The following is a 19,295-nucleotide window of genomic DNA, read 5'->3' on the forward strand; positions in this document are numbered from 1 at the left end:
AAACAGTCGGCTCAGTCGGGGGCCAGTTCTCCTCTGGCCAACGAACGAACAGTGTATGATTCAGGCAGCATTATAGGTCAGAAGTCAGATAGGATGAGAACATTCAGAATATTTATTCAAAACAGCTTTTATATAAAACATATATATATTAGGGCTGTCAAAAGATTAATCGCGATTAATCGCATCCAAAATAAAAGTTTGTGTTTACATAATATATGTGTGTGTACTGTGTATAATTATTTTGTATATATAAATACACACACATGCATGTATATATTTAAGAAATATTTGCATACATATACTGTATATATATTTATATAGTTTATATTATATATAAATATAATTTTTTTTATATATAAATAACACATTTTTCTTAAATATATACATGCATGCGTGTGTATTTATATATACAAATTTAATTATACACAGTACACACACATATATTATTAAAAACGAACTTTTATTTTGGATGCGATTAATCGCGATTAATCTTTTGACAGCCCTAATATATATATATATATATATATATATATATATATATATATATATATATATATATATATATATTAGAGGTGGGCATAGATTAATTTTTTTAATCTAGATTAATCTAGATTAATTTTGAAATTAATCTAGATTAATCTAGATTAAAATGGCTCATTTGAATTCTGCCGAAGGCATTCAGAATATGTGCGCTACCCAAATAATGACTATAAAACTAAGTCTTTGAGAACGGGTTTCTCAAGCCATGTGGCGCATTAGACCAGGTGCTCATCTCCTGTTTCCAAAATGCATCACAAACTGCTTGAGAAAGCTGTTCTACTCATAGACTGTAAAGGTTACTACTGTACTGTTACCGTCCGTAGGCAACATTAGGTAGGCCTATGTTATTATCAACTACTATAGGCTATCAATTAGGGATGGGCGATATGGCCTAAAATCTATATTGTGATATACATTGCAGCCTCTTGCGATAACGATTATAATAAAACCATTTCAGAACAGGTTACACAGACCCTGCTAAACAACTGCTAAATGTTTTTTGTTTTTTTGAAAGGGTGTATGTAGTTTTGAGAACATATATTGTGCAAAACTGTAAGTATACAACATAATTTTGCAGTATAAATAAAATGTAAGTACACTAGCTGCAGAGACTTAAGTAGGTCTAATGTTTATTATGGCTTGGAGCTTATGAAACCCCAAATTTAAAATTAGAATATTGTCTAACTGATGTCTTTTCAGTTAAAAAGAAACACAACAACGATTCTTAAAATCGGGCACAGACAGAGATTATGTGCTACACCACTAAGATATATTGGGAATAATACGCGCGCGCTGGTATTCAGTGATATGTTTCGTTTTGAATTTGAGGTGGTAGAACGGATTAGTCACGTTTTAACGTACCGAACTGTTACCTCACACACTCTGTCTATATAGTTTGCTGCTGCTCGTTGCACCGATCTTTTTCACCAGCTTTCACTTTCAGCCGTGTTTAATTAAGATGACGACGAATATGCGTTGCAGCCGGGTGTTCCTCGCGGCCGCGGGTAGATTGCGTCATCATAGCTTGTGTAGTGTTAGCCAGCTCCCAACGCAACTTGGAGAATAGATTAACGGCGATATTTTTTTTATCGCGCGATAAGAGTCTCGCGTTAACGCAGCACGTTAACGCCGATAACGGCCCACCACTAATATATATACATATATATAAGAATATCCTGTAAGTTTCAGAACTGAAAACTTACTTGTTAGTCCAAAAACAGCTTTTATTGTAACCAAGCCCAGAGAACGACTCGCTGTGGAATGTGCCTATTTATGATAGGTGAAAGTCCGCCTCTGCAGAAGAAAACCAATGGCCCCATCTTTGGCCCCGCCCACTGGTGTGTTAGTGAGATGATGAGGAGAGAAGAGCGATACACCAATCGAAACAGCGCAAGTTTATCAGTGACTGAGTTCTGGACTCTCACCAAAACTCCCGTTATAATCAACGAATCTCTTATTTACATTGTGTTTGCATTGTTAGTTATGATGAAAGCATTGGTTAGTGTGCAGAAATCGATTTGCAATGACGAGATCACTGCATTCAAACGCTCAACATGTGATCCTATAGATTTAAATATAATGCAATAATCAACACTTTTAACACGATTAGTTAACCTTGAGAGCTGTAATAGTAAAAACGTGCCAAAAGTTTTCGAAAGAGTTCCACACTTAGCTATTTCATATGCAAAGATGTTAGCCAATCACAGCAGTGGACGACGTTTACACTGAAGTCTCACAGCAGACACGCCACATCGTTCAAATCAGAGGGCTAAAATCAGGGTAGGAAAAATGCCTTCTCTTTCTAAATTATGACAATTTCTGATGTAAAAATACTGACATTATAAGTGCAACCTCGAAACCATTATAAAACAATAAAACAATGTAGTTCATGAACCCTTTAATGTATTAATTTAATGTAGTAATTTAACTCTTAAGTCTCTTTGCCACAAGTTTGTTTTTTTTAACTCTAATATCATTTAATTTAAATTACATCAATTTAAATCTTACTTGGGTACCCACTTGTACCACCTTTTTTTAAGTTAAAGCTGAATAAATGTAAATGAGGGTGCTCTGTAGTATCAAGAACTGCACCAGTCATGGTGCATGTAATATTCTGTAGGCATTTCTCTCTCTGATCTGCTGACAGCTTCAATAGAAAGGTAATTCAGGAATTGATCTCAGGAGTTGATTCTCATCAACATAATCAGTAGGTCTCAAAAGGTCATTCATTTCAAGGTGGAAGTAATGTATTATTCTGATCATTTATTTTGGGCTTGATCTGAATGCTAAACTGTGCTTTCATTTTTATTTTATTTTATCTCCATAACTTTACAAACTTCAGGTTGCTTGTAATAGTGGGAACAATTAAACTGGTACAAATGGTGTTACACTTTCTGCATGTTTTCTGTAGCTGAATCCGAAATCGCCCCCTAAACCCTCAAATAGGGTGTTATTTGAGGGGACATCCATGCAGTGGCTGTCCGAATTCGCTCACTCGTTTTCAAGTGAACAGTATTAGTGGACTAACGTAGGGAATAGTGAATGAGGGTTTAGGGGGCGATTTCGGATTCAGCCTGTGTCTTTGGCAATTGGGTCTTTTAGTTTGTACTTGGTTTATTTCCTGTTTCCTTGTGCCATTTTGTATTCCACTTGGAGTTTTTTGGAGTTTTAATTAGCCTATTCTCCTTCCTATAGGTGTTTCTAGTTTCCTTATTAGCCCTTGTGAATATGTACCCATGGTAGGTAGAACTTATAACACTAAAGGTTGCTTTGAAAATAATCTTCCTGATTTGTCTCAACTGGTCAGCATACCAGATAGCTCAGAAAAACTTGATGCTGCAACAAAAATTATGGAATCTCTCTTTTTTAGCACACAGTTGCTCCTTTGTGCTCAAAGAAGATTAAGGCGAATAGTCCGATGTCATGGTATAATGTGCACACTCTTGCCCTCAAATTGCAGCAATCTGTCTCCCAGTGCACAGCTAAGTGCAGAGAGCTTTCCCAGGGCTCTTCAGCAAAATAGCAGTTTCCCTTAAAGAGCTTGCACAGATGGAGAGCATCTTTGTCTCCTAACGCGGTGGCCAACGCTCCGCATCGCTGCCCTGCCGCAGATATGTCAAAAATGATTGTCCCTCTATTGCCACTTGTACGGAGCTTGGGATGCATCAGGACAGTCAGACTTGGCTATGCGATTGCCAGATATCCACCCCGATTCAGTGGCGTTCTTTTTACCTCGGTGGCAGGCAAAGACAGCCCTGCAGTTTGCAGTCCTCTTGGCGAAGGATGCAATAGAGCCTGTCCCTCCAATTGAAAAAAAGAGTTGTATTGCCCTTCATCATACTAAAGAAAGGTGGTGGGTTACGACTAAGGTTATGAATCTTTGGGTAGACAGTTAATTATAGGTTAATCATGATTCATAGGTTTTCGATTCGAGTCAATAACGATTTTTGCACATTCAGAATGATTGGATTTGAGACGATTCACATAACAATTTGATGCGATTTCGATTATCATTTTTTTATTTGATTTGATTTGATTTTTTATATGCATTCAAAGGATTATTTAAATGCTTCCCATGTGTCTTAGTCAGGGTGTGAATTACACAGCAGCCTTCAGGGAACAGAGAGTGGGGGCAAAAAAAAAAAAAAAAAACCTTTTGTCAATAAGTTAATGTTGGTTCATGTTGGTTCTTAATGATGCTACATAACTTTATTTTAATAGCCTATACAAATTGGCATTTGTAGAAATTTACATAAGCCAAAATTTAAAATTTAGTTCATGCTAAATATTGTGTAGGATAGTGTTAATGGCTCCTCATCCTTATTAATGCTTTCATGGAGAGACTACCCTAGAATATCATGCCCAACTAATCCTAAACTAACTTTTCTTCACGGAATAGTAAGAAAAGTCCTCTTTGTTCTCTTTATTCAGAACTCTTTATATAACATTGTTCTCTTTATATAACATTCCTTATAATGGTTCTGAGACGGGCCAGGTCTCTACTGTTGCTATAGTAACGAACAAAACTTAGCGCATCTGATTGATCGATAAACTGCGCGCTCTAATTTCAGTTTTGTTAATGTAGTTATTTCAGCAGTCCATGTAACGCTTCACAATTCAGTTTTCAGACCATACAACTCAAATGCAAAAATGAAAAATGTTAACTTAATTAAACTTAAACTTACTGAAAGATAATTGTTCTTGGTTTTCAGACATCATCAATGGATATTTGCCATTTTTTCCCCTTTATTTAAAAATTTTACTTTTGCGGCTTCAAAATTTCAAAACTTGAAATTGTGACTTCAAAAACAATAATTTGAATAAATAAAATCTAACCGCTTTTCTATTTTTCAAACAAAAAAAATTGTCTTGAAATTTGTGCCGCAGGCTGTACCATTAGCACGGGGGTGTGGCCATGGACTGCTATCATTTTATTGATGTAACTTTATTTACACTGCAAATATTTTTGCATTTTTGCATTCTCTCTTGGCTCTCAACGAAGGCGGTCGCATTTTCTTCCCCTCCTCCCCTTTACCTCCCCTGCTTTGCTCCTCTCGTCTCGTCAAGTCTACTGTCTTGTACTTTGAGAGACTCTCTCCGCACTGCTCTCCAAACTAAGAAATTATGGATTTGATCAACTGGTCTCTCAACGCAATTGACACCATCTTCTCGGCGAGAAGCTTGGGTTCGGGGGAACCTGACTGCCCTGCCGGAACGTTCGCAGCTGGCTACACGATGGACGCGTGGGAGAGGTGGCGGGTCGTGTGTCTGGCGGCTCTTTCCGTGGAGGACATTGAAGATATCTACCTTTTCGGAACCATGATAACAGGTCTTCTGCTGATTGGATTAGGCATTGCCCTGGTTTATCGAGGAATTAAGCAGACGGTGACAGCTGTCCAAAGCCCCACAAGGCTGCCCGTCATGATTGAAGCAGTGGGCAGAGCTGTCAGCACTCAGACTGTGACTATGAACCACAATATGGATAACATCATGGAGAAGCTCACAGCTTTGCAAAGGCAAATGGATCGTTTCGGAGACCAAAATGGACCAGGAGAATAGCCGTGTAAATTGGAATGCGGCTACTCGCCCCAAGACCAAACAATCCCAATCTTATCTGCTTTCGGCCCCCCTCAACCAGCACTGGCCTTGGCCAAGTCCGCTGTTGGAACAACAACTCCCCCGGAAGAGCACTGCAGTGAGACGCTCTTGCGTTCCTTCCCCCACTCCCCACAGACACCTGCTGATTGTTGACTCTGTCTGGGACCTGATCAAGGTTGTCTCCATGGCAACTGCTGTGTATCGCTATGACAATCCTGCGGACTGAGGCACCTAGATTATGATGCCAGGCGTAGCGACTCTCCAGGCCTACACATTCACGAACTCTTACATATATATACAGACAGTGGTTAAATTGGGCCGGGGCTCTCCGGGGCTCAGCCCCGGCACATAAGCCTGCTCGTTTGTGTCCTGATGTGCCTGTTTGCAGTCAGTTGCCTACTGGAAATTATGTCACATAAAATTTGATGAAAGTGATGCTTTTGAAAACACATTTCTGACAATAAATGAAAGATTTTTGAAATGGCATGTCTATTTTGTCTCGACGGAGCTGAGATGAGAACAATCGGAACACGGCCTTATTCTTGTTCAGCTGCTTAATCTCGTTGTCAGTCGACCATGATCGCGCACCGCTCGCGCATGCCATGCGCATCTAGGTAGGCTACTACTCAGAACTCCGACAAGGATAAATGTACGCAGTAATATATAATGAATGTTCATGGGAGATCCGTAGTTTCGTGGGATGTGGAAGCGCGCAAAAGTTCCAGAACCTTCTACTGCCTTGAAAAAAAACAAAAAAACTCACGAGCTGCTGGCCGCCACTGCAGCAGTTCAGCACAACGTTGGTTGTACAAAAAGTGCCCTGGCTTTGAATGACAAGGTAAGGAAAATATGTTTGGCACATTGTATGGGTCACTATTATCATAACAATGTAATACAATGTGTAATCAAGTGATGTCAATTCCCGCGTTATGGACGTGACATTTGCAGTAAAAACTTGAAATATAAATTCTCAGAAAATGCATTTAATAGGCCTACCAATATATTGAAACTGTTTATATATCCATACTCCCTTAATAAAGGAGTCCAGACATTAGAAAAATATAAGTCTATACATGCGTTTTATATTTATTATGAGGGAAATAGGCTACACATGCCGTGGACGTGACACAAAAAATCTTTAACTTTTAGGTGACAACATTTTTTTTGTAATTCTGTGAATGACACTGCGCAAACCAAAAGTAAAACTACCCACCGGATCAAGAAGGGTTGGCTCTCCACAGAACATAACATATTCATTTTATTTTATTTTTCATGTTCGCATTTATGAGGAAAAAACAATGTTACGGACGTGAGCGCTCTGAAAGCGGCACTAAAGACTGCTTTAAAACTTTAACTGAGAAAATGTAACGAAAATGTAACGAAACGTTGTAGAAACGTTGAACGTAGTGGAGTAAAGTATAATAATTGCTGCAAAATGTAACGAAGTAAAAGTCAAAAGTAGCCTATGCACTTGATTCTACTTAAGTAAAGTACATATAGCCTACGTGAAAAATGTACTTAAAGCTAGGGTAGGTAATCCTGTTCAGAAACACTTTTTTTTATACTGGGTGAAATGGTCCTTCCATCCTGAGAGTAGTCAATACATTATGTGTTCAGAAAAAGGAATGAAAACAATCAGACCTCTGTAGCAGCTGCAGGACAGTAAAAACTCTGACCAATCACTGCCACTCGGTCCGAGTGTAAAGAACCAATCAGATGCCTTCAGAGCCAGGAGGAGTGTCTTAGCAGTGTCAATCAAGTTCGCGTACGCGCTGATCGCCCCTCTCTTGCACAGCGCGTACCGTCATTCCAAATCAAGATTGCCGGTGCGCCGAGCAGCTGTGCTAATGGCGGACAAACAACTAAAACTACCAATTTCTCGAGTGGAACCTGCTCATACAACAAAGACAGGTAAACGGAAAAAGACCGATGACGATAAACAAGCCCGTCGGAGCCCATTGACTCATACAGATAAAATGTCACGCACTGTGCAAAGCAACAATTGAAACCTGCTAATTCACTGGCTTGTCATGTTGCTAAAATAATGTACTAGCAAACCTTATTTAGCATTACATATCGCTAGAATAATTATTTACATAGCCTACTGCAACGTTAGTTACCGTTATATTATCTTACTGGCTATTTATAACTCATAGAAAGAGTGCAACGTTATAAAGTTACATTACATGTGATTCTGACATGATGCTACATGCACTGCGCTCCTTCCTCTCCGCTTGTCTCAGGTAAATAATGCGTCTTCGGTCGGAGTCGCGCGTTCATGTGTTTTGGGGGCGTGGCTTTGAAAGGACCCCAGAAGGGAGAGGGTGGACTGAATGGAAATAATGAGCTGTCTTTAAAACAGTCGTTAGAGGTCTACATACACTCGATTTTTATACTTTCTTTTTCAGAATACTTACATTTTAATTATGTATTGATATATACATAAAGTTTAAACAAATTTGAAAAATAAGTTTTTTAGACCATTCTTACCTACCCCAGCTTTAAGTAAAGTAACGAAGTATTTGTACTTCGTTACATTCCACCACTATTAACAGTAATGTAAATACTAAATGTCCTAATACCTGTTGATACTACAACAATGCAAAGTATGCTCTTAACCTTGCAGTTTTTCACATATCATGTAAGACTCAATTTCTCCATTTCTTTGCACAAAACTCTCCAGAAAATGCCATTTAATGGTTTATTTTTCAAAAAAAATTCCCGGGGGGGCACACCCCCGGACCCCCCTAGGGAGAGCCCCCCCACATAATAAATACCAATTTAACCCCTGTATACAGATATGCAATCAACCCCCCACCCCCCCATCCCTCGCCTTCGCCGCTTTGTACCCCCAGTCTGACAGGCGGGGCTGTGACCAGCGCCGAGAATGGCTGCAGGACCGGATGGCTGCTTGCCTGTGCTGGGTTACCTCCATCCCCCACTCCCCTCCCCTGTTGCAAGTCTTGTGTGTTCATGTTGTAGAGTGTACTGATTATGTGCTAATGTTGCTGAGGTGTTTTTTTCCTGTTCCCACACTGTACTCCTCACAGGAACATAGTCTGGGGGTTGCCTTTTTTTCTCCTCATCTCTCCTCATGTTATGCTGTATTTTTTTCCTCAATCCCCTGTCTTCCTGTCCTGTCTACCCCCTTGTCATATTGTATGTATGTTTGTATGGACAGGTTGATGACTAATTTCGCTGGTACTTGTGACTAAGTGACAATAAAGGCTACTACATCTACTACTGCATGCACGCTGAGTAGTTTAAAAGACTCAACACAGAGGACAACCTTATCACCCGATGTGCCATCATTTTTATTATTAATATAATAACTGCGTTAAATATAAGGCAGTCTCGGACTGCCCATCGGAAGTAGCCGGGAAAAGTGAAATCCAGGTGGCCTGGCCAAGGATTTGGCACATTGCCCAGCTTGTTTGTATTTACTTACTTATTTGTTATTACTTTATTTTATTTTATTGAGTTTTGAATCAAGCCCTTACACAAGCTGCCGTTCAAGATGTTAACGCAGAAACGCATTTTGACATGTGTTCGCCATCAAGATTGGTTTGCGGCATTAGACCTGAAGGATAGACCTGAAGCATACATTCATGACTCGATTCTGCCTCAACACAGACCATTTCTTTGGTTTGCTTTTAAGGATCAGGCATACCAGTACAAGGTCCTCTTTTTTGGGCTGTCCCTGCCCAGCTAAGGGAAGTGGGCATTTGAATCCTCAATTATCTTGATGACTGGCTGATTCTAGCTCACCCTTGAGATTATTGTGTGTGCACAGGGACCTTGTGCTCAGACACCTCAGCCAAATGGGGCTTCAGGCCAACTGGGAAAAAAGTAAGCTCTCCCCAGTCGAGAGCATCTCTTTTCTCGGGATGGAGTTGGACTCAGTCACTATGACGGCGTGTCTCACGAACAAGCATGCTTAGCAGATCTTGCATTTCTATGGGCAGGCGTTCCCTTAGAACAAGTGTCCAAGACAGGCTGGGGTGCTGTATGCAACAGGCACACAGCTTTGGGCTCCTGGACAGGACATGTCACATGTTGCAACTCACCCGCTATTTCCTCCAGTGACTGAAGTCACTGCAAGCCACTCAAATCACAGGTGAACTCAATCACGCAGTGGACCTGCTCTTACGACAAGTGATGCTTGAAAGAGAGTGAAGACTCCAACCCTCCAGGTAGTCCAGCTGATTTGGAGACGATTCAGTGAAGCACAGGTACGTTGTAGACTTGTTCGCTTCCCAGGCATCCTCCCATTGCCCGCTGTGGTATTCCATGTCTGAAGCTCCTCTCAGCACGGACACGCTGGCACACAGCTGGCCTTGGGGCCTCAGCAAGGATGCGTTTCCCCCGGTGAGCCTGATTGCACAGACGTTGTGCAAAGTCAGGGAGGACGAAAAACAGGGTTTGATGGTTGCACTGAGTTGGCCCACCCGGACTTGGAGCTCATGCATTTTGCTACAGCACTTCCCTGGTGGATTCCCCTGAGGAATTAACTTCTTTCTCAGAAGCAGGGCACAATTTGGCACCCGCAACCAGACCTCTGGAACCTCCACGTCTGGACGGGATGCAGTAGACCTAAGTAGTCTATCACCAGCGGTGATAACAACAAATTGAACATAACAGAAAATGTCAAACATGACATCATTAAACACTAACAGGTCTTTCCATTTTCTAAAAGAACTAATGAAATAACACTTAATTTCAACATTTATTCTCTGAATCCAGTTCTATTAAAATCATGCTGGGAACTAGAAACCTACCTACGTAGAAATTTACGACGTCATGAGCAATTCAATCATTTATATAGATTGGTGCTTGCAGCCATTAGCATTAGCATTTATTTGTAGTAAGTTGTGGTAACAGGAACTATAAACGGAACATTACTTTTTAGAGTGTTGGAGGGACGGCTGACCTTCTCCACCTTTAAAGTGTATGTGGCCGTGATAGCGACACAACACGATGCAGTGGACAATAAGTCCTTAAGGAAACATGACCTGATAATCAGGTTTCTTATAGGCGCCAGGAGGTTAAACCCAAGGCCGTGCCATATTTCCTGTTGGAAACTCTCTTTAGTCTTGCCTAGACCTGCAGGCATTCTATGTCAGCGAAACGTGCATAGAGTTCCGTCCGGGATACTCTCACGTGATCCTCAGACCCTGCCCGAGCTACGTGCCCAGAGTTCCCACAACCTCATTTAGGGATCAAGTGGTGAGCTTGCAAGCGCCACCCTTGGATGCCTGTGACTTCTTTCCATGTGTGATACTTCCTCGTTGGTAAGTCCATGTGATGTATTCTCCACATGTTAACCTCCCTTTGGGCAGGAAGAGGTCTCTGTAGTGTTCTTTTTTCTGAATATGAAAAAGAGCACTTTCCCCATCGCTAACTTCTGGTCTGCACAGCTGCTTATGTGGGGAATTGGGAAGGTTATGATATTGCGAGTGCACTTGCTACTTGGCACGCAGTAGCTTGACAACATCTGCACCGCCAAAATCTCATAACAAGTTTCAGCTGGTTGTGGTGTTTTCCCTAGAGACCCCTGATACCAGTACATCGACACAACATTGAAGTGACTGACAGATAGGGAACGTCTTGGTTACTATTGTAACCTCAGTTCCCTGATGGACATTATGTCCCTCCTGCCACAGTGCTGAACTACCCACTGTCTCGACACTGTCTCGGCTCCTCAGCACAAACCTGAATGAGTGGATGACATCACCAATTCTCATTGGCTTTTTCTCAAAGTAGGCTATCAGAGGTGTTTGGGGCTCCCAAGAGCGACCCCTAGTGTCAGTACATAGACACAACGTCTCGTTCCCTTCATCAGGGAATGGAGGTTACAACATTTTGAGAACATTATTAAAGACCAGATCACTTAAAAAAAAAGTTCTATTAATGTTCATGGAATCATTTTTGCTCATATCTCTAAAAGAACCTTGCCACGAAGATCTGAGAATGTTCCCTGTTAGCTGGGCCTCTATCTTCATGTTTCATGATTCTGCTGGGCAGATTACAACTTTTCCTTCTCACCCAATGCCCGCCACATTGATCCTGATCAATTACACACCATGTTCGGTCATCTAGGCGAGAGGAGGACTGGTCCCCCTACTGAACCCGGTTTCTCCCAAGGTTTTCTCCATTTCTGTCACTTTTCTGAAGTTTGGGTTCCTTCCCACTGCAAACTTACTTCCCACTGTCGCCTTTGGCTTGATAGTTAAAGGCACTTAATATCCAGAAATGATCACTGAAATGATCCAGTTATTGAAGTAAATTGAATCAACATTAACCTGACTCAAGCTGAATAATGACACTATTGTCTTCAGTAGAGCTGCTTATTGCTAAATTGAACTTGTTTCATAATGAATGATTTTTCAATGTGATTTCCTGAGAATTCATGTGAATTTCTATGTAAAGTGTGGTTCTACCACATGTACATTTACTAACTTTTTTCATACACACAGAAACGTACAATACTGATGTATTTACACTAAAGTGTAAATTACTCACTTATGAAGAACTTTACAGATGTACAAATGTGTACGAATTCTTATTTATAAATATAAAATTCGTAACAGTAATATTTTGATTCAGTTGTATTCAATTGTCATATCAATGATGTTTTCAGTCGCATTTATTAAACACAATTTACTCATCTATATGAAACTATAACATTTCGCCCTGTTCATGACCTGCTGCAAACTCATTTCAAAGGATTACATAATGTTAAACAAGACTACACTTTAAAAACTTGCAATTAATAACATTTTTGTAATCGTTTAACCAATAATATTAAATATGTAATATTTATTTTGTTTGCGTGGGACACAAAAGGCATTTTCTCACTATAGTCGTTGTAATCCAAATCTTTACAAATCCATATGATTGCGAACAGATCCAAATTCAGGACAGATCCAAATTCAGGCTTTTATTCTGCGATCTTGATCTTCATTCACAGCAGCGACCGTAAACGTCAAATCCTGCACTCATTATGAATAAAAAAATTGCCGCCTCAAGAAGCTTTATGGCACATTTTACGTCAGTGATATCAAACGCTCATTGGCCCAGGGCCTGTTTCATGTTTCGGTTGATCTGCATTTGGATGAGAAATGTGCACCTTCACCGAGTTGATCAGGATAATATTTCAGCGGTAAAGAACTTAAATTCTGTTCTGTACCTCATACAAAACTATTATATACTGGCACAGAGGACTGCAACTGCAACACATCATTTGGACTACTTTTGACATATTTGCAATAAATGAATTGAGATTCCACTTGTCTGTCTGTTATGTTTTTCTTTACAACTGTTACAGTAGGCCTACATATTTTTAAGAAATGGCTATGGTTAGGTTTAGAGGGATTAACAGCTCAACATATTTTAATGCTATATTGTCATTTTCCTGCACATTTCTGTCCATTACTGTAACGGAATGTAGACTCAGATACAAAATATGACATTAACGTAAGTATTTATTGACAGCACAGAGCAACAGGGCAGAAATGGGTGAGTAGTAGGCCTATTCAGTTCAAATAGACTTCAAGGGGAAATAGCTTTCAGGAGATTGTGGATGACAGATGCAGGATGGCAGATGGAAGCACACACTTCTTTGTGACAGGTAAGAATCAGGGTTTGAAATTAACACCCGCCAAATGCAGGAAAAAATCAACTGTGGTGAATAAACGCTCTCAAATCACTAGCCAGTTTGGCGTTTTCCTTAATAGGTTTACTCACTTTGCCGGGAACGTTTGTGTAAGCCAAATCTGTGCAGATTTAATGCAAATACTCAATTCATGAGTCATCATGGTATATTAAATACAGCGTGTTGCGCAGAATCTGCTCATATCTGGCTTACTTGGACACGCACTTCACTACGCAACAAACAACGACGCGCTTGTTCATTTGCATTGATGCAATAGTGAATATTAAAAAGCAATTGGTTAACACAAAAGACATGGTTCTTTTCCAACATCCTAATTTTTTTTTTTTTTTTGATGTTCTTTGTACTATATTGATCTGTACACCTAAAATATTTTTTTTTGTGAAAAGGATGAGGATGAAAGAGGAAGGGAGGAGATGGCTGGATGACAGGATTATGTTTGAATAAGAAATGAATGTATGAAATCCAAATTTTATTCAAACCCTGGTAAGAATGAAGGTGAACTTGACCTTGCAGGCAAACAGACAGGAACACTGGAGTCATGAGGGAAGGGAAGACACACTCTGGAGAAATACGCTAGAGATCAAGTAAGTCAGGGAGACAAGGTGTGTGCCTTTATAGGAGTAATGATGTTTGCTGTGGTAGGGAGCCAAGAGGGATTATGGGAGATGTAGTGCAGAAGTGAGAGGTGAGATCATGACAGTCCTCCCCCTGGAGGGTGGGCGCCTTGGAGTTGGAAGAGTGACAGGTAGAGGACCAGTGATCAGTGCCGGCAGCATGGGAGTTCTCCAGGGCGGCTGGGAGCGAGGGAGGCGGCGGTGGTAGTTTAGGGAGCCTAGGAGATGCCAGCAGTTCAGGGAGCCAAGGAGGATCGGCCTCGGTGGAGGATGCCACATGTATAGCCCCCGGGATGTATGTATAGGGTATGTATTGGCTGTGCTCGGGAAACTGGAACAGGAGTGGACGGGCGCTGGGAAATACCACCCTTCCTCATAGCTACCCGTACAGACATTATAGGAGGATCAGCAAGCGTGGAAACAAGGTACATACTTCCAGAATTAGCTTGGGGAACTCTAGAATCTTGCGCTTATGTGAAGAGTTCTGAAGTTGACGAGGACTCTGTGGATTGGGCTACTGGAGACTGAAGGACTGAAGAGGGATGCGCAGGTTGGGATGGTGGGATGATGACTACTTCTGCTTCACCTACAGTGTAGGACGATCCACTTAGCCAGAGGATATCCTCAGTAACGCTGCAGGGAACAGGTGGTAGCTAAAGCCATCAGAATCTGTTTGAAAAGATGATTGTCCAATCCGCTCCAGAATACGATCTTTAAGGTGCCCTCATTCCAAGGCACCATGTTGGAGAGCTCAAAAAATTCCTTCATGTAATTCTCGATCGGATGACCATTTTGGAGCAGATACGCAGTTGGATTCTACGCAGATACACAGTCTAATCAGCTTGATAACAGATTTTTCTTTTTTGCAGGTGCAGGAGATCATGGATGACAGATGGAAGCACACACTTCATTGTGACAGGTAAGTATGAAGGTAATTTTGACCTTGCATGCAAACAGACAGGAACACTGGAGACACAAGGGAAGGGAAGACACACTCTGGAAATAATCACTGTAGAAAAACGCTGGAGATAATCACAGGCGAAATATGCTTGAGATCAAGAAAGTCCAGTTCGTTAGAATGAGACTGGACAATAAGCGGAGACGTGTGCCTTTATAGGAGAACTGATGTGGGTGCAGATTGGTGGCAGGTGCAGATGATCAGTATGCTGGTGAGAGTGTGTGCTGTGATAGAAAGCCAGGAGGGATTATGGGAGATGTATTGCAGAAGTGACAGTTGAGATCGTGACAATTACATTGTTTATATTCTTTTTATATTCTCTATAAAATGGTTATGTTTAGGTTTGGGGTAGGCTTTAGGGATCTAAAATGTGTCTATAAAATAGTAAAAGGGCAATTATACAAATATCTTTATAATATAAAATATTTGTAAATATTTTATGTTAATTTTATGTTTATGCTGTAAAAACGTAATAATGTTTATGTTTTGTTGCCAAAACTTACATACTGTATGTTTCAGCATCTATCCAACTGAACAAAAAGTACATTTTGTACCTGTAAATGAGACCAAGCTTTGATCCTTACAAAATTATAGAACTGAATCAACACTGAAATGATTTGAGTGAATAATGAAACCATTATCTTGCTACTTCTGCTTTACAGCTAATTTTGAACTTGTCTCATATTTGATGAAGTTTATGTAATTCTGTAACTTTTCAGTTTATTATTGTGAAGCTGCTTTGAAACTATTTCTATTGTATAAAGTGCTATAAAAATAAAGGTGACAACTTGTTTTCCCTTGTGCTTGTTGTTGTAACCCCTGTTTGGATTTGTCCTTTGTTTCTGTTTCCCTCAGAGTTCCTGGTTTCTGGTTATGTTTATATTTATTATGTGGTTTTGGTTCTTTGGACTTAAAAGACCTTTGTTAAAAACCATTTATTAAAAACCTTTGCACTTCAAGCCACTATCCTCTGCTTGCCTTCTTTATCCAGCCTGCCCATAGTTAAAAATGGAGAGGGAAAATGTTTGAGTTTACTTGCTGAATTATTAACTGCTTACTAGTTTACTGATCTCTGCCTGTGGAACAGACTGACAGATAAATGTGAGGATTAGAGGTGGAAAGGGCTTCTCAGTTCAGCTGAGTTAAAGAACAGCCTGAGGCTATTCCAGTAGCTCCCGATCAGCTTTCTTCCATCTCAACTCCACACCTTATTTTCAATCTCAAAACAGGACAGTTTTACATTCTCTGAAAGTCTCCACTTTCTCAGAGATATAAAAAAGACATTGCACTCCCATTTCCCTGTAGCATTTCAAAAGGGTAAATGGTGGATATGAATAGATATGAAATAACAGTAAGGTCCTCTTATCCACCAACTGTGTGTAAAGTCAGTGCATGAATATTTCATGCAGAACTCACAATTCATTATGGGTTCACACTTTTTTTTAAATTTAGCATAAAATTCTACTTCAAAAAAGTATAATCACACAAATGCAAAAATCACACACTCCTGGTGACCTGTTTATTATTATTATTATTATTATTATTATTATTTCATTCAAAATGTAAACAATTGAGCTATTATTTAATATTCCCATGAATTAGATGTAAATTGTCTTTATTCATCATAACCTATAGGCCAGAGTGTAAGTATTCGATCTGAATTTCATGGTAAATTGCAATTAACCCAACCAAAAACTGATGAATGGCGGGACAGGAGAAGTTCTGCAGAAAGCCCTTATATGGAGATATGGACGTGTATTATGGAAATTACTCATTTGGAATGAACTGATTTGATCAACATTACAACAAGGGTATGAATGCTGCTGTGAATCCAACTGTGGTTTTGTGTGAGAACTTAATACAATTACTGTATTAGTGGATGAGACTCATTTTATAGGGCCCTATTTTAAGGATCTAAGCGCATGGTCTAGAGTGCACAAATCATTCCTAACAAATGCCACATAAAAACTTTTTAGGGGATTTTAAGCCTTTTCTGTTTTGCACCAAAGTCTGTTCTGGACACAGATAATGTTTGGGGACTGAAACGACCTACAGGGCCCTGGAGAGTTAATTTGTTCAGAAGCTGTTCCCTCAGAGGGGACTGTTTGTCTGTTGTGAAAGGGCATTGGTATAAAAGTGTAATACCCATTGTGAAACTAATGTTTATACAAAAGTTATATTCTTTATGGCCATACTATATAAATGTAGTTTTGACGACCGACTGTTCCTCATAAGAACCAACTTTAATGAATAAGCAATGTAAACACTTTAGCATGACTCCATGGAGATCCTAGGCAGTCGGTTCTTTCACAAGAGACAGCACAAACTGTAGGAAATGCATACAATTCACACGTTTAACCACACTCATTATGGGCCACGAGTGTATTGCCTTTGTTAGACAGCCCATACAGAAAAGGATGACTCATAGAAAGAGTGCTGGCAATAGAGAAGTGTTGCAAACCTGGTTAAGTGGGATTGCCCTGCCTTCCAGTACGTTGTAACAATTCTGATCTCTCTCAACTCATCTACACTTACCTTTGAATAATAATTTGCATTCAAATTCATATGAATTGAAACATTGAAATAACATTGCTCTTTCATGATTAGAGCAACAATATATTACCAGTAGCAAATATCCACTTAACAATTATGTCATGTCATTATCCTTGATGGTGTGCGTTTAAATAATCTAAGAAATTCGTATTCATAGAAATAATCTAAATCTAATATTTGTCAGATGAGAAAGACATCATAACAGTTTTACGAGAAACAATAAGATTTTCAATAAGACAAAAGTCCAATTATACAAATGCTTGTCTTCAAACAGATGTCTGGTATATTTCATCATATTAGTTATAGCTATGAAAGACACATTCAGTCAAAAGTCAGCTATATAATGAAGGTAGATTTTTAAGGTTTCTTTCCCCCCCAAAAATGTCTTCCCCAATCTTGTTCTACAGTTAATCAATTACAGTTTGTGCTGAATCAATCAATAGTTTGATATTTTTGTTATATTTATATATATATAATTTAATTATTTTTATTCATGTATTTTTGCCTACTATACCTTTAAGGAGAAATACCTTTTCAGAAACAGAACTTCATAAATAAACCAACCCTGAGGAATGTTCACTGATGTAAAATGTACGACAACGGTCTCCCCATATCCAATTAGTGTGGTACATTGAACTCTGTGTGCGCTGCACATTTGGTGCAGTTCCAATCACTCACTGTTGTCGCTGTTCTCATCCTTGGTGCCATCGATGGTTCCGTCTGGCTGCATCTGCAGGTAAAAACCCTGCTGGCTGAACAGTCGTGTCACAATGCCTTTCAGCTGCGGCTCTGGAACAAATAAACACACAGCCCCGTCCCCAACCCACATTTTTATCAGAATCCACCCCAACACATTGCAATTTTTTTTTTTTTTATCATGTTAACAGAAGAAAAAAAATGAAGAATTTAAAATACGTTCTTGACTTCTTATCTGGTGATGGTAGTGAATGTATTTGTGAATGGCTGTGTTGATAAAACTCTGCATATTTGTTTCTGCGACCTCATTAATCAATTTCACTATGGACACCTGGCGTTTAGAAGACCAGCTGTAGCCATAGCAGGTGTTTTTTGATGAAGCGGTGATCTGTACAAGCGGGTACAATAAATGTTTAGAGGCAGGCCTGAGAGGTGAGGAGTGAAGAGGGCCACATGGATGACCTGGCATGCAGCAAAGTCCCACAGCTTTCAAGACCAGAGTTTAGAAGAGTTGTGAATGTCCATGATGGTCATGATCAGCTATTCATCATGGGCCTCATCTATCCACTGCAGCCCCAGTATCTCTGACAGGCTGGAAGGGCCATCAATCACACAAACGAGCCTGCCTGCATCCATCAGGAAGAACATTACTAAATCAAATACGGAATCCACACCTCTATAACAAAGACTGGAGTATAGGGCCCCCATAGGACATGACTCTACCTGGGGAAAAAAGGTTTGGGTTTAACACATGTATGTGTGTGAATCTATCTCTTGAAAAACATGTCCAGGTCATTATTTCCCTGAATTAAGAAATGTAAGAATTTTAAGGACTAATTAGAAGTTTTTTTTGTTTGTTTGTTTTGTTTTCACAGTGACATTTTTTTTTAAATAAAAATCTCATTACTAAAATGCACTTTTTGGTTTTTGGTTTTTAATAGATATTAGCCTCAGCCTCAGCCATTATAAGGACGAATTTGATGTTAAAGGGTTAGTTCACCCAAAAAAATTAAATTCTGTCATTAATTACTCACCCTCATATCGGTCCAAACCCGTAAGACTTTTGTTCATCTTCGGAACACAAATGAAGATTGAGTGCGCGAGACCCGATTTTGCATTTTTTGTAACTTGCAGGTAGGTCTCATCTGTGCTGGCATCTTAC

The 19,295-nt window shown here is 39.8% G+C and overlaps 1 protein-coding gene across 5 annotated transcripts in view; it reads right to left on the minus strand.

The window, feature by feature from the left end:
• Window positions 1-19,295, minus strand: part of fgf12a (fibroblast growth factor 12a) — a 77,582-nt gene that overhangs the window by 29,809 nt on the left and 28,478 nt on the right. For all 5 annotated transcript variants that reach the window (XM_079877357.1, XM_079877356.1, XM_079877359.1 and 2 more), the window contains one exon: window positions 18,116-18,226. In XM_079877357.1, coding sequence (XP_079733483.1) covers window positions 18,116-18,226 — 111 coding nt within the window. The remainder of the gene's footprint in view (window positions 1-18,115; window positions 18,227-19,295) is intronic.

The sequence above is a fragment of the Squalius cephalus genome (assembly GCF_949319135.1).
Source record: "Squalius cephalus genome assembly, chromosome: 7".
NCBI lineage: Eukaryota > Metazoa > Chordata > Actinopteri > Cypriniformes > Leuciscidae > Squalius > Squalius cephalus.